This window comes from Tenrec ecaudatus, chromosome X (genome assembly GCF_050624435.1).
Source record: "Tenrec ecaudatus isolate mTenEca1 chromosome X, mTenEca1.hap1, whole genome shotgun sequence".
Taxonomy (NCBI): domain Eukaryota; kingdom Metazoa; phylum Chordata; class Mammalia; order Afrosoricida; family Tenrecidae; genus Tenrec; species Tenrec ecaudatus.
This window is the reverse complement of record NC_134548.1, coordinates 33023519-33038614: the sequence shown is the minus strand read 5'-3', so window position 1 is coordinate 33038614 and position 15096 is coordinate 33023519. Positions and strand designations below refer to the sequence as shown.

General features: G+C 38.7%; 1 protein-coding gene across 1 annotated transcript in view; it reads left to right on the top strand.

Moving 5' to 3' along the window:
- Positions 1-15096, top strand: part of LOC142433260 (dystrophin-like) — a 432482-nt gene that overhangs the window by 24841 nt on the left and 392545 nt on the right. The window contains exon 4 of the mRNA XM_075538341.1: positions 4416-4534. Coding sequence (XP_075394456.1) covers positions 4416-4534 — 119 coding nt within the window. The remainder of the gene's footprint in view (positions 1-4415; positions 4535-15096) is intronic.

Sequence of the window (15096 nt, the reverse complement as noted above, 5' to 3'; positions counted from 1 at the left end):
TTCTGGGAGGAGAGTATTTCAGGGAGAGGAAGCAGCCAATGTAAACAGAGAAAACACTCTAGCTTGTTTGAAAACCATGAGGAGTAAAGGAATACTTAAAATCTGAGACTTAAAGGAGAGCTGAGCCATGTGGGTAACAGTTAACAGCATGAAATTTTTGTTCTGTTTTTTAAAAATAGTTTCATTAGGGCCCCACACAACTCTTATCACAATCCATACATATATCAATTGTGTAAGGCACATTTGTGCATTCATTGCCCCCATCATTCTCAAAACATTTGCTCTCCACTTAAGCACCTGACATCAGCTCCTCATTTTTTCCCATTCCCTCCATGCTTCCCCCTCCCTCATGAACTTTTGATAATTTATGAATTATTATGTCATCTATTGCCCTGTCCAACATCTGCCTTCACCCACTTTTCTGTTGTCCGTCCCCCAGGGAGGAGGTCACATGTAGATCCTTGTAATTGGTTCCCCCTTTCGAACCCACCCTCCCTCTATGCTCCCAGTATCGCCACTCACACCACTGGTCTTGAAGGGATCATCTGTCCTGGATTCCCTGTGCTTCCAGTTCCTATCTGTACCAGTGTACATCCTCTGGTCTAGCCAGACTTGCAAGGGAGAATTCGGAACATGATAGTGGGGTGGGGGGAGGAAGCATTTAGGAAGTAGAGGAAAGTTGTATTTTTCATCATTGCTACGTCACCCCCAGACTGGTATGTCTCCTCCCTGAGACCCCTATGCCAGGGGATTCCAGTGGTCTACAAATGGGCTTTGGGTCTCCACCCTACACCCCCCTCCTCGTTCACTATGGTAATTTTTTTCTGATGATGCCTGATACCTGATCCCCCTGACACCCTGTGATCACACAGGCTGGCGTTCTCCTTCCATGTGGGCCTTGTTGCCTCTGAGCTAGTGGGCCTCCTGTCTACCCCAAGCCTTCAAGACCCCAGACACCATATCTTTTGTTAGCCGGACACCATTCACTTTCTTCGCCACATTTGCTTATGCACCTATTTGTCTTCAGTGATCGTATCATGGAGGTGAGCACACCATGATATGACTTTTCTTTCTTTGATGCCTGACAGTTGATCCCTTTGGCATCTCGTGATCACACAGGGTGGTGTGCTTTTTCCATGAGGGCTTTATTGCTTCTGAGCTAGAAGGCTGCTTGTTTACCTTCAAGCTTTTAAGACCCCAGATGCTATCTCTTTTGATAGCCAGGTATCATCAGCTTTCTTCACCACATTTGCTTATTCACCCGCTTTGTCTTCAGTGGTTGTGTCTGGAAGGAGAGCATCATAGAATATCAATTTAATAGAAGATGGTATTCTTGCATTGAGGGAGTACTTGAGTGGAGTTCCAGTGCCCTTCTGCTACCGTAGTACTAAGCCTATAAACATATGAGCATAGATCAATTTTCCCATTCTCATATATAAATATATTTGCATATGTTCATGACTTTATTTAGACCTCTAGAAATGCCCATTGCCTCCTATCTCTTTCCTCTCTTTCCCTTGAACTTTCCTCTGTCCCTCTTTCATGCTCAGTACCCCCCTCCCCACAGGCTTTCAGCAATTCCTCTTGGTTACATTACCCTTGATCATGCCCTACCAGGCCTCCCACACCCTCGTCACCACCGATTTGGATCACTTGTTGTTCCCTTGTCCTTGGGTTTGTTAAAACCACTACCTTTTCCCCACCCACCCCTCTCCCATGTCTCCCTGAATTGTCAGTCTTGTTGTTTTCTCCTCCAGATTGTTCATCCATCCTATCTTATTTTGACAGACCTGCAGAGATAATAACATGCAGACAAACAAGACAGAGCAAAACCAAGTAACAACATACAACAAAACAACAACAAACCAATGACAAAACAAAACAAACACAATAAGAAAGAAAAGCTTGTAGTTAGTTCAAGGATCATTTGTTGGCCTTTAAGAGTGTTTTCCAGTTCAGTTTGTTGGGGCACAATGAGCTGGCCCCAAAGTCCACCTTCAGCATTCCCTGGGGACTTCGCCGCTGCACTCACTTGCTGTTCTGTTTCACCCCCTTAGTGTTCTGCCTTGGTGTGGCTGGATCAGATCAGGTGCATTTCCCCCACTTTGTCTCCAGTGTTGTCCCCTATAGGGCTATTGGTCAGTGAGGGGCGTTATGTCTCATAGTGGGGTTGGCCATGTGGCCCTCTCTGTGAACTGGCTGCTCTAATTGGAATCATCATCCTCAAGGCCTGGTGGGCCAGGATGTGCTCCACTCTCTCCTCCTCCCCCTTCATCTGCTCCCGTGTGCTTCGATCAGTTATGTCCCTCTCCCGCAGCTGGTCAAATTCAATTCCGTCTTTTGAAATAAATAGTTCTGGGGGAGAGGGGCAGGTGTCCACCTAGTAGTTGGTATAGGGGCTTGCCCACCCAGACCTCTCCACTGGTTCCCTACTCCATGCCAGCATGTTGCATTCACACCTTGGAGCACTGGGTTGATGTCTGGCCCTTCTTTCCCTGTGGAGATATAAACAATACCCTCCCCTTGGGTGGGTTAGAGCCCTGTGCCCCCGCTACCCATTTCTTTTTTATTATCATTATTTTTTTTCCTTTCTACAACTCCTTTTTAGTTGTCTACCATGTGTATTCCTGTATTTCATCTGGCCTCTGCCATATTACCTGTTCTTCACCCCAGAAATATTTGTATATAGTAGCTTTTTCCCCATGCCCCTTTGCATGTTTTTTTTTTAAAGCTTACCTCAGCGGATTCATGTTGTACTTGTCCTTTTGTGCCTGGCTTACTTCACTTAGCAAGATTTCCTCCAGTTCTTCCCATGCAGTGATGTGCTTCATAAGTAGATCACTGCTTTTTAGCGATTTTTAGTACTCCATTGTATGTATACACCACAGTTTTTTAATCCAGTCATTAGTTGATGGAAATTTGGGTTGCTTCCAACTCCTTGCAATGGTGAACTGTGCTGCAATGAACATTGGAGCACAGATGTCTGACCTTGATTTGTTTCTTGCTTCTTCTGGGTATATGCCCAGTAGGGGGATGGTTGGGTCGTATGGGAACTCCATGAACAAGAATAAACTCAAGGTGGATCAGAACCTTTGAATTTAAACTCCAAACTATTAGGGCCATCAAGTGGGACCAACTTGAGAACTTTGGCACAGGGAATACATAGGCTATCAGGAATAGGGAAGGGCACAAACACAGAGGAGGCACAAATTGACAATTGGGATATACTAAAGATAAAACACCTGTATACATCGAAAGAATTCACTAAGAGAGTAATAAGAGAGTCCACGGACTGGGAAAACATCTTTAACAATGACACATCAGACAAAGGCCTTATTACTAAAAATCTACAATGATCTGCTAGTTTCCAAAAAGAAAAACAAAAAACTAATTGCCCACTTGAGAGGTGGGCAAAGAACCTGAATTAAAGTTTCACAGGGGCAGAAATCTGAATGATCAACACACATGAGAAAGTGTTCCGGATCTTTAGCCATAAGAGAAATGCAAATTAAAACAAAATGAGGTACCACCTAACACCCTCAAAGATAGCCCAATTCAAAAACTCAGAAAGCAACAAATGCTCGAAGGGCTGTGGGGAAATAGCGACTCTCGTGGACTTGTAAGTATGTACAACCACTATGGAAATCGATCTGGCGATATCAAAAGCATGAAATTTATTCTCTTTGTGGCAAGGCTTAAAGAATAAGACTGTGATGAAACTCATGTTTTCACAAATCATCCTGGAAAGCCCTGCTGATAAAATGTTTACCAGGAGTAGGGTAGGTTCAGGGAAAGCAGTTAGGATATTATCTGTGCCAGATCACATGGTAAATCGACCAGCTTCGTGACAGAGGGAAAAGTGAAAAGTAGTAACGTTCTGGTTCTATTTCCAAGTAAGTGTTGTCTGAGGACAAAATGACCATGAGATGCTCCAGACTTTTCACCTGTGCTACTGGCAGTTCAAATGCATTATGGTTCTTGAGGGAGGAGCGCTACAAGGAAGGGAAGTGAGGAGGCAGAGTGGGTAAGAGCTGAATCTCCGTTTTGGACATTTGAGGTTGGTGAGACCACTGAGTGGAGAATGAGAAAGCAAATGAATCAATACCTGGAATTCAAGAAGGAGGTCCAGGCTCGGCATTAAAATCATGTGTTGTGAGCAATTGACTGGTATTCAAATCAACAAGTGTGATGGCGATTAATCACATTTTGTTGCTTGGATTACTTAGAATAAAATAGATTGTTTTATTTTTCAAGCTTTTCAAATAAACTTGTGATGTGTAAAAATAAGAAACCTTCCTGGGAGTTATCCATTCTCTCCAAGACTATGGACAATGTTGCCATTCATAATGCCTGATTCATTTGGAATGTTCTAGTCTGATTTACATTTATCTTTGCCTATGTGTCTGTTTTTGCAGGCCAGACCTGTTTGATTGGGATAGTGTGGTTAGTCAGCAGTCAGCTGCACAACGATTGGACCATGCATTCAACATCGCTAAATGTCAATTAGGCATAGAGAAACTACTTGATCCTGAAGGTTAGTACATTTCCGGACTATCCTTTTTAAAAATATGGTTTGATCATTTTTGTCTCAAGCTTGCTATTTATACTTACTCATCACAGAATAAGGGAGAAAATGAAAGTTCCTTCTATTTTTAGTATAGTAAATATTTCTCTCTTTTTCAAATATATTATAAATTATTCCATACAAATTTAATTTTCAAAACTCTAATATCAAAAACAAAAGTTTAAAATATTGGTGAAAAACAACAGCAACAACAACAAATAAAACAAAACAAAATTCTAAGCCTTTTGAATATTTCTGCCTCTTATTTGGAGTACATGGTCTCTAAATAATTTTTTTAAGTTAATGTTTTGCTTATTTTACCAAGAGATTTGATAGACTAATCAGCTATAATTAATTAGCTGCTCTTGCCAATTCCATTTATATACACTATAAAAGGCAACATGCTTTCCTATTTAAATTGGGAAATCTATTCCTGGCACTGCTTCTGTTATAATTTGTCACTCTGGGGAAGTCCTGCTTGGGATACTTATTCATTTTTTTTATTTCTTTCATTGACAATCAGAATTGTATTTACTATTTTTATTCTATTACCCTTAAATGAGTCTCCTCCTGCTCTCTTGCACTACATAGTGATCCCTCTTAGAAACATGGATAATGATTATATTCTAACCTCTGTTTTTCTTCTAGTATATGCGGTACATTTTTGATGTGCCAACTTCTTTGAAATTGTCCCCTTGGTTATCACTGTCATAACGTTATATTCACATTGTTAACCACAAATTTGGAGAAGCAATATCTGGGGGATATTGCTATGATGCACTAAAAGCAGTTATTTTGAGTTTGGTTTAATAATCTAATAGTTGTTGGTATACTCTCAATTGTCAAATGGTAGATTTCATCAGAGAAAGACTGATAAATGTAACCACTTCAAATTTATTGACTTGGCTAGGTTCCAAAATGTGAAAATTGGGATAATGCAAAAGTGAAGGACCACATCAGATTGCAAAATACAGGATAGGCATATCATTACAAAATTGCCCAATTATATCTTTATATAATTGCTGAGTTACCTCATTACACAACTGCTAATCCACTGAGAATTTTGGTACAGCCAAGTTGATACATAACCATGACCATCATAGCCAGGCTTGCCTTGCATCTCAGTGTTCACTGCTTCCAGAGGGATGCAGTTAATGTGTAAAATAATTGTATATTAGAATCTTTTTTATGATTGTTCTATATGCAAAATGTTGAATAACAAGATAGTTGATAAATAAACAGTAGGCAGAATTTATGAGGTGGCTTTAAAAAGGATGACTTTTTTATCACCAGGGTCGAATTCTCAGTGTTTCAGGCCTAAAAAAATTATTTATATTAAGTTAAATATATATACTTATGTATTACATACTGATTAAATATATTATAAAATATATTAATTAATATGTATGTATAATTCCGAATGGGAATCCATCTGTTTTAAAGGAGATATTTATCTATCACCCAATCCAGAAAGCTCATCTCTCATGACCGACCAGTGAGTAGATGTAGTTGCAATGGCAATTTAAAATAACCCAATTGTGACTTTGTGAGGTTGGAAGCTGATTAAGTTCATTAAATGCTTCCTGACCTTTCCATAATGCATGGCTGAACACTGACTTCAGTATCTCCTTTTCTGGAGCTTCTATAACTGATAATCATCTCTGCTGTGACAGTTTAAGTCCCTTTTTGCCCCCTTTTCTTTTCATTATGCAGTGTGGGGGAGGGCTACTTTGCTACTGCCTGCAAGTACGGATTCATGTGTTTTCTCACATGCCTTTGAGGCAGATAGGGCAGATGTTATAAAAAACTGGATTCCAACCTCTGAGGATAAGAGCTACAGTGTATTAATTTGAAGAATAAATGTGTTAATAAGTGTATGTGTTTATCTACATATGCTATATACTTCCCATTACATTGGCTGTCATATTTATTCTTATGTGCTACCCTTTTATGAAACAATAACAATAGATTCACTACATATATGTGTATATATATATACATAGTGTGTGTACGTGTGGTGTGTGTATGAGTGAAATTTTATTGAATGAGTTCTTTGAATGAATGGAGCAGGAGGAGTATGTAGATGCGAATCTGCGAATCTACATCACGATATAAAAATCTATTGATGAGTATGTCATCAGACAATGGCAATTACGGTAGTCACATAGTTAATTGTATAAAATAATCTGGTATAAGCAAGTTCATATACTCTTCTAAATGAAAATGAAAGCATGCATTGAAATACAAAATATCATCTAGACCTTATTAAAGAACATTATAATGGCTTAAATTTGACAATTTAGTTAACCCACTGTAACAATCAAATATAAAAGAACTACACATTTATCAGTAGATATCAAAACATGGATTTTAGTCACCTTTTACTAATAATAATTTAATCCTGAAAGTTCTTCCCATGTATGAAGTTTCAATTCAAAGAGCAATCTTTCTCATTTAACATGTCTCTGAAAGTTTACTTATGACCATCAGGAAGATGAGGATTCAGAATGCATCATACTCATATTTTGTATCTTTTTAGATGTCTCTGAGTCCCTGCTAGTATGTTAATGGAAATATGAATGCATTGAAATATTAGTACTAAGTATGTTTTAAGAGATGGTATCAATGATGATTGAATGATTAAAGAAAGGTTAAATTAAATCATAAGGATTTACTGATCTATTAGCAATAAAATATCACTTATGATTTGTCTTCATGCACTTTCTCCAATGGCTATAACAGGTGACTCATGGCCATATTTAATATTCTGGATTGTAGTTAGCTTTTAGTTCATATTTATATTAGTGCAAATATGGATTCGTTAACTTGATCATTCATGAGGTGTCAGCTATTCTCTAATGCATTTTTCATGTCCTCTCTAGGAGACACATAGGAATTTTTTTCTCTTATATTTTGGGAGTTTCATCTAGGCTCCAAAGGGTTTTCAGAGTCTGATTTCAGCAGTGGATTGTCAGGTCTTTCTCCCCAAATGCTTCTTCATGAACTTCGTTCTCCAGACTTGGTTTGCAACCAAGTGCATCAGAAATCTTACTTTCTTCTGCATGTGGTCAGGTCATCACAATGGGCCCCTAAAGAAATGTTAGTAAGTTGTTCACACAAATTCAAATTGGAAGGATAAAACCACTTCATCTCAGAAACATTATAGTTTAGTTATATTACTAGAAATGCTTATGGATATAGACACTCACTTTATAGGTTTAAGCTTAATTTTATTTTGTAGAGCCCATGATAGAATAGATTTGCTTTCAGAAAATATAACAGGTGTCACATGTGTGAACTAGAAATTATTTTTGTAAATATCACAGATAATGTATAAACAGTCTCTATGAAGTTAAATGGGATTCATTTTCAATATAATATTTAAAATATTTGAATAAAATGGCTATTGGCTTTTTGTGTAATAACTGTGTATGTAAAATTTCTCATTTCAGCACACATACATTTCAGTGACATTAATTATATGCAAACATATCCACTATCCATTTCCAAAATTTCCCATCACCTTTTTTTTAAAATCATTTTATTGGGGGCTCTTACAGTTGTTATCACAATCCATAGATACATCCATTGTGTCAAGACTATATGTACATTTGTTACCATCATCATTCTCAAAACATTTGCCTTCTAATTGAGCCCTTAATACCCGCTGCTCATTTCCCCCTCCCTACTCCCCCTACCTCCTGAATCCTTCATCATTCATAAATTATTATTATTTCTTATGTCCAACGTCTCCCCCTGTCTTCTTCTCTTCTGTCCCTCCCCCAGGGAGGAGGTTTTATGTAGATTCTTGTAATCAGTTCCCCCGTTCTACCCCACCTTACCTCCACCCTCCCGGAATCGCCACTCTCACCACTGGTCCTGAAGGGGTCATCTGTCTTGCATTCCCTGTGTTTCCAGTTGCTATCTGTACCAGTGTACATCCTCTGGTTTACCCAGGGTTGTAAGGTAGAATTGGGATCATGATAGTGGGGAAGAGGGAGCATTTAAGAATTAAAGGAAAGTTATATGTTTCATCGTTGCTACCCTGCACCATGACTGGCTCATCTCCTCCCCACAACCCTTTAGTAAGGGGATGTATGGCTGGTTACCAATGGGCGTTGAGTCTCCACTCTGCACTCACCCACATTTACAATGATATGAATTTTTTTTCCTTTATGCTTGACACTTGATCCATTCAACAGCTCGTAGTCACACAGGCTGGTGTGTTCTTCCATGTGGGCTTTGATGCTTCTGAACTAGATGGCCACTTGTTTATCTTCAAGCCTTTAAGAACCCAGATGCTATATCTTTTGATAGCCAGGCACCATCAGCTTTCTTCACCACATTTGATTATGCACACATTTGTCTTCATTGATCATATCAGGGAGGTGGGCAACCATTGATATGCTTTTAGTTCTTTGATATCTGATAGCTGGTCCCTTCTACACCTCTTGGTCAGCCCGGCTGGTGTTCTTCCATGTGGACTATGATGCTTCTCAGCTAGATGGCCACTTGTTTATCTTCAAGCCTTTAAGAACCCAGACACTGTATCTTTTGATAGCCATCACTTTTTAATGGGTGCTCAGCAGCAAACATTTACAAAGTCTCGATTCCTTTCTTTTAAATTATTGATTTATGTTATGTCTGGTAGAGTATCTTTGGACACTTTAAGAATTGTTATTATCTAATAGTAGACTCTGTGTTTTTTAGAGTTTTGGGTCTGGTTATCCTGCTATGGCAAATAGAAAACATCATCTGATTATTCAGATATGCTGATAGCAAAGTAATGTTCCTATTATATCAGCAGGAGGCCACTTATATTTTCCAGGGTTTCTCTTTTAAAGAAAAGTTAAAATTTGTTCATTAAAATGAAATTATTTCATTTAATTAGGTTAAGTATAACAATAATGGAAATGTATTTTTGGAAGTTTTGGACTTCAGTGAATTGCAATCAAAGTGAACAAATTTGTGATGACAATATTGTATTAGCAAAGGAATGGGATCATTAGAAGATTTAATGTGGTCATCTAACTTCTTCAATATATATTTAGCACAACCTTTTAGCAAGGGAATTTGGAAAACACTGTGGTAAATAATTTAAATATGCACTTTTACTAGCATTGCTTAGGGCTGGTGCCATGATTGATACATAATGAAGCATTAGAACACTCAGTGGCTGATGTAGACATGTGAGGAAATGTGATTAACACATTCCTAGCTTGCATATCAAGGCGCCCTGGTGGCAGAGTAGGTTTCCCTTTGGTCAGCCATTTGGAAACCATTAGGAGTACACCCCATGAAGAAGATGAGGCTTTCTGCTTATGTACTGAATTACAGTCTTAGAAAATCACAGGGGCAGTTCTGCACTGTCCCGTAGAATTGCAATGAGTTGGAATTGACTCTTTGAAAGCAAGTGAATGAGTGACGAAGTCTGCTTGTCATGGAACAAGTATACTTTTAAAAGTAGTAGTTTTTTAAATGGTTTTTAGTAGGGGCTCATACAACTCTTATCACAATCCATACATACATCAGTTGTGTAAAGCTTATTTATACATTCATTGCCCTCATCATTTTCAAAACATTTGCTCACCACCTAAGCCCCTGGCATCAGCTCCTCATTTTCCCCTCCTTCCCCGCTCCCACCTACATCATGAACCCTTGATAATTTATAAAATATTATTTTGTCATATCTTGCCTTTAACCCACTTCTCTGTTGTCCATCTCCCAGGAAGGAGGTTATATGTAGATCCTTGTAATCAGTTCCCCCTTTCTAACCCACCCTCCCTCTACCCTCCCAGTATCACCACTCACACCAGTGGTCCTGAAGGGATCATCCATATTGGATTCCCTGTGTTTCCAGTTCCGTATTGGATTCCCTGTGTACCAGTGTACATCCTCTGGTCTAGCCAGATTTGTAAGGTAGAATTGGGATTCTAATAGTGGGGGAGCAGGAAGCATTTAGGAACTAGAGGAAAGTTGTATGTTTCATTGTTGCTACATCTCACCTTGACTGGCTCATCTCCTCCCCGAGACCCTTCTGTAAGGGGATGTCCAGTGGCATACAAAAGGGCTTGGAGTCTCCACGCCATACTCCCTCCTCATTCACTATGATATGATTTTTTGTTCTGATGATGCCTGATACCTGATCCCTTTGGCACCTCATGATCACACAGGCTGGTGTGCTTCTTTCATGTGGGCTTTGTTGCTTCTGAGCTAGATGGCCACTTGTTTAGCTTCAAGCCTTTAAGACCCCAGATGATATTTCTTTTGATAGCTGGCCACCATCAGCTTTCTTCACCACATTTACTTATTCACCAGCTTTGTCTTCAACGATTGTGTTGGAAGGTGAACATCATAGAATGCCAGTTTAAGAGAATAAAGTATTCTTGCATTGAGGGAGTACTTGAGTGGAGGCCCAATGTCCATCTGCTACCTTAATACTAAATATATATATATATGTAGATCTATTTCCCCATCCTCATATAAAATATATTTACATATGTACATGTCTTTATTTAGACTTCTATAAATGCCATTTGCCTCCTAGCTCTTTCCTCTATTTCCTTTGAGTTTTCTCTTGTCCCACTATCATGCTCAGTCTTCATTTGGGTTTCAGTAATTCCTCTTGGTTACATAACCCTTGATAACATCCTAACAGGCCTCCAAAATTAGTAGTTTTATTGACATAAAATTCATACATCATAAATTAATTGTTTAAACATATGAGACAGTGTTGTGAAGTCATCATCATAATCACTTTTAGAACATGTTCTTCATTTTTTGTATTCATTATTAGCTCCCCTTTCTCCCCTAATATCCCCTGGTATAATTCAAGGAAACTATTATTTCAATTACCCTCTCTATAGAGTTACATATCCTGAATTTACTTATTAGAATGCCTTTAACTGTTTTTAGGTTTTGTCCTGTCCTTAAAGCACTTCTTTGTTCGGTGTCCGGACATATTGTATAACTAGCCTTGAGTCCACAGTATTGTAATAACCAAATCAAATTCACTACTCTCAAGTCATTATTGTCTCAGTAACCTCATGTGGGTTTCTGAAAGTGTGACTGTTTATAGGAATAGAAAGCCCAGACTTTCTTTTGAGGGGCTGCAGGTACTTTCAAACTGCTAACCATGTGGATCACAGCTCAATATGTAACCACTACATCACCAGGATCCCCGTCCCTGCCACAATAATATGTTTTATTTCCCTTGAGAGAAAGCGTCTTGGAAGCATCATCAAAACCACCCTTGGTGCTCTAGAAAAGGATTCTTTAAGGAATAACAAGGACATTGTTGTATATGAAGGTCATATATTCTACATGTGTAACAAGGTACCAACAGGATAAAATATTAAATTACCATCAATATGTGGCCACAGATATTACACAGGGGAGTTTCAAAATCTTCCTGGAAACATTTCCTTATTTTCAAATTCCATTTCCCCACAAATGTTTTAAGACCCCCTTGCATTAATACTGTAATACAGAGAGCATTTGCTGCGATTGCATGATTAATCTTTCAATCTCTGGTTTCATGATGGAGAACTTTAAATTGTTGTCAGAACCAAAATGTATATATATAAACATGCATTTCCCAATAACCTGAAAAGCCAAAGAGGTATCGAGAGAGAGATACTGATTTTTATTTTGTGCCTCTTTTAGATCTCCTTTCTTTTTTTCAGTTCAGATTAAATAGAAACATGAATATTTTCAGGACAATTTGAACCAATCACTAATAAATTTAACCTATTTTGGTCTTGCTCATCTATTTCAGTTGCTAGGAAGACTGAAATAATTGGATGTAACTGTCCCAAATTTACCCACTTAGACCACAAGGAGACCTGCAAAACATTAAATAGGCAGTCTGTGTGTGTGCACATGACCTGAATTACCCTTTTCTATCATCATGTGCTATTTTCCTATGAATGTTTTATGTTTTAGAAAAATAATTTATCACAATTTTGAATTCATGAAATATCATTTTGTGTCTCTTTTAGGAATGGATTTGTTAAATTAAGTTGAATATGCCATAGTTAAGCGTTAGGATTTTGTCATTTGAGGATAACTTAAATAGGGCAATGCAATCTAATCATTTAATTTGAGATTTGCATTGTAGATAAAGTACTATGTGACAACTGTGAGGAACCTTTTGAATATAACCTCAGCATTGTTGTTGTTAGGTGCCATAGAGTTGGTTCTGATTCCTCATCACTCTATGCACAACAGACCAAGGTTCTATGGCATCCTTACATTGTTCCTAGTGGTGCAACTACTGTGTGAACACATCTTACTGAGACCATTCCTCATTTTCATAGCCCCTCTACTTTACCAAGAATGCTGTCCTCCTGGGACTGGTCTCTCCTGACAATATGTCTGAAGTATGTAAGATGAAGTCTTGGCATCCTTGCCTCTAAGAATCGACTGGCTTTACTTCTTCAAAAAGTTTTGTAAGTCCTTTTAGCAGTCCATGATACTTAAAATAGTCTTCTCTGCTTATTCATCTTTAAGCCTTTAAGACCCCAGATGTTATATCTTTTGATACCTAACCACCATCAGCTTTCTTCACCACATTTATTTATTCACCAGCTTTGTTTTCAGCAATTGTGCCATGAAGGTGAGCATCATAGAATGTCAGTTTAATGGAATAAAGTATTTTTGCATTGAGGGAGTACTTGAGTGGAGGTCCAATGTCCATCTGCTACATTAATACTAAACCTATAAATATATGCACATAGCTCTATTTCTCCATCCTCATATATAAATGTATTTACATATATACATGTCTTTATTTAGACCTCTATAAATGCCCTTTGCCTTCTCGCTCTTTCCTCTATTTCCTTTGAGTTTTCTCTTGTCCCACTATCATGATCAGTCTTCATTTGGGTTTCAGTAATTCCTCTTGGTTACAATATCCTTGATCACGCCCTACCAGGCCTCCCACACCCTCCTCACCACCAATTTGGATCACTTGTTGTTCCCTTGTCCCTGGGTTTGTTAGCACCACTACCTTTCCCTCACCTCCCCCTCTCCCATATCCCCCTGGAACTGTCAGTCCCATTGTTTTCTCCTGCAGATTGTTCATCCAGCCTACCTTATTTAGACAGACCTGCAGAGATAATAACATGCACAAAAACAAGACAGAGCACAACTGAGCAACAATATAAAGCAAAACAATAACAACAACAAACCAATGACAAAAACAAAACAAAACACAGCAAGAATGTAAAGCTTGTAGTTAGTTCAAGGACTGTTTATTGGCCTTTCAGAGTGTTTTTCAGTCCAGTCTGTTGGGGCAACAAGCCCTGGCCCCAAAGTCCACCTTCGACATTCCCTGGAGATCTTGCTGCTCTGTTCCCTTGCTGTTTGCCAACATGAAAGAAACACACCAGCCTGCATGATCATGAAGTGCCGAAGGGATTAGTTATCAGGAATCAAAGGACAAAATATCATATCATTGTGTGCTCACCTCCCTGATACAATCACCGAAGACAAACGTGTGCATAAGCAAATGTGGCGAAGAAAGCCTGGCTATCAAAAGTTATAGTGTCTGGTGTCTTAAAGGCTTGAAAGTAAACTCAGAAGCAACAAAGCCCACATGGAAGAAGCACACCAGCCTGTGTGATCACGAGGTGTCGAAAGGATCAGGGATCAGGCATCATCAGAACAAAAAATCATATCATAGCTAATGAAGTGGGGAGTGCAGAATGGAGACCCATAGCCTTTTTGTAGGCCATTGGACATCCCCTTACAGAAGATTCTCGGAAGGAGACAAGCAAGTCAAGGTGTGATGTAGCAATGATGAAACATACAACTTTCCTCTAGTTCCTAAATGCGCCCCGCCCCCCAAGTATCATAATCCTAATTCTAATTTACAAATCTGGCTAGACCAGAGGATGTACACTGGTAAACATAGGAACTGGAAACACAGGCAATCCAGTACGAATGATCCCTTCAGGACCACTGGTGTTAGTGGCAATACTGGTAGGCTAGAGGGAGGGTGGGTTAGAAAGGGGGAACAGATTACAAGGATCTACATATAACCTCCTCCCTGTGGGACGGACAACAGAGAAATGGGTGAAGGGAGACACTGGACAGGGCAAGATATGATAAAATAATAATTTATAAATTATCAAGGGTTTATGAGGGGGTGGGGAGCGTGGAGAGGGGGGAATGAGGAGCTGATGCCAGGGGTTTAAGTGGAGAGCAAATGTTTTTAGAATGATGAAAGCAATGAATGTACAAATGTGCTTCACACAATTGATGTATGTGTGGATTGTGATAAGAATTGTATGATCCCCTAATAAATGATTTAAAAAGAGTAAATAATTTTAAAAACCTGAGGAAAACTGGTACAGAATATCTTCAAGATCTGTATGCTATATACTGTCTGACCTTACAGACAAGTGTTTAACACTGCTGAACAGGATCTACGACTATTTATGTTGAAGAATTACCATATTTTTATAGCTATAGAATTTGAGTAAATAAGCGGTTTAAGACTCAAAATATTCAATGTACCATATTTTTTT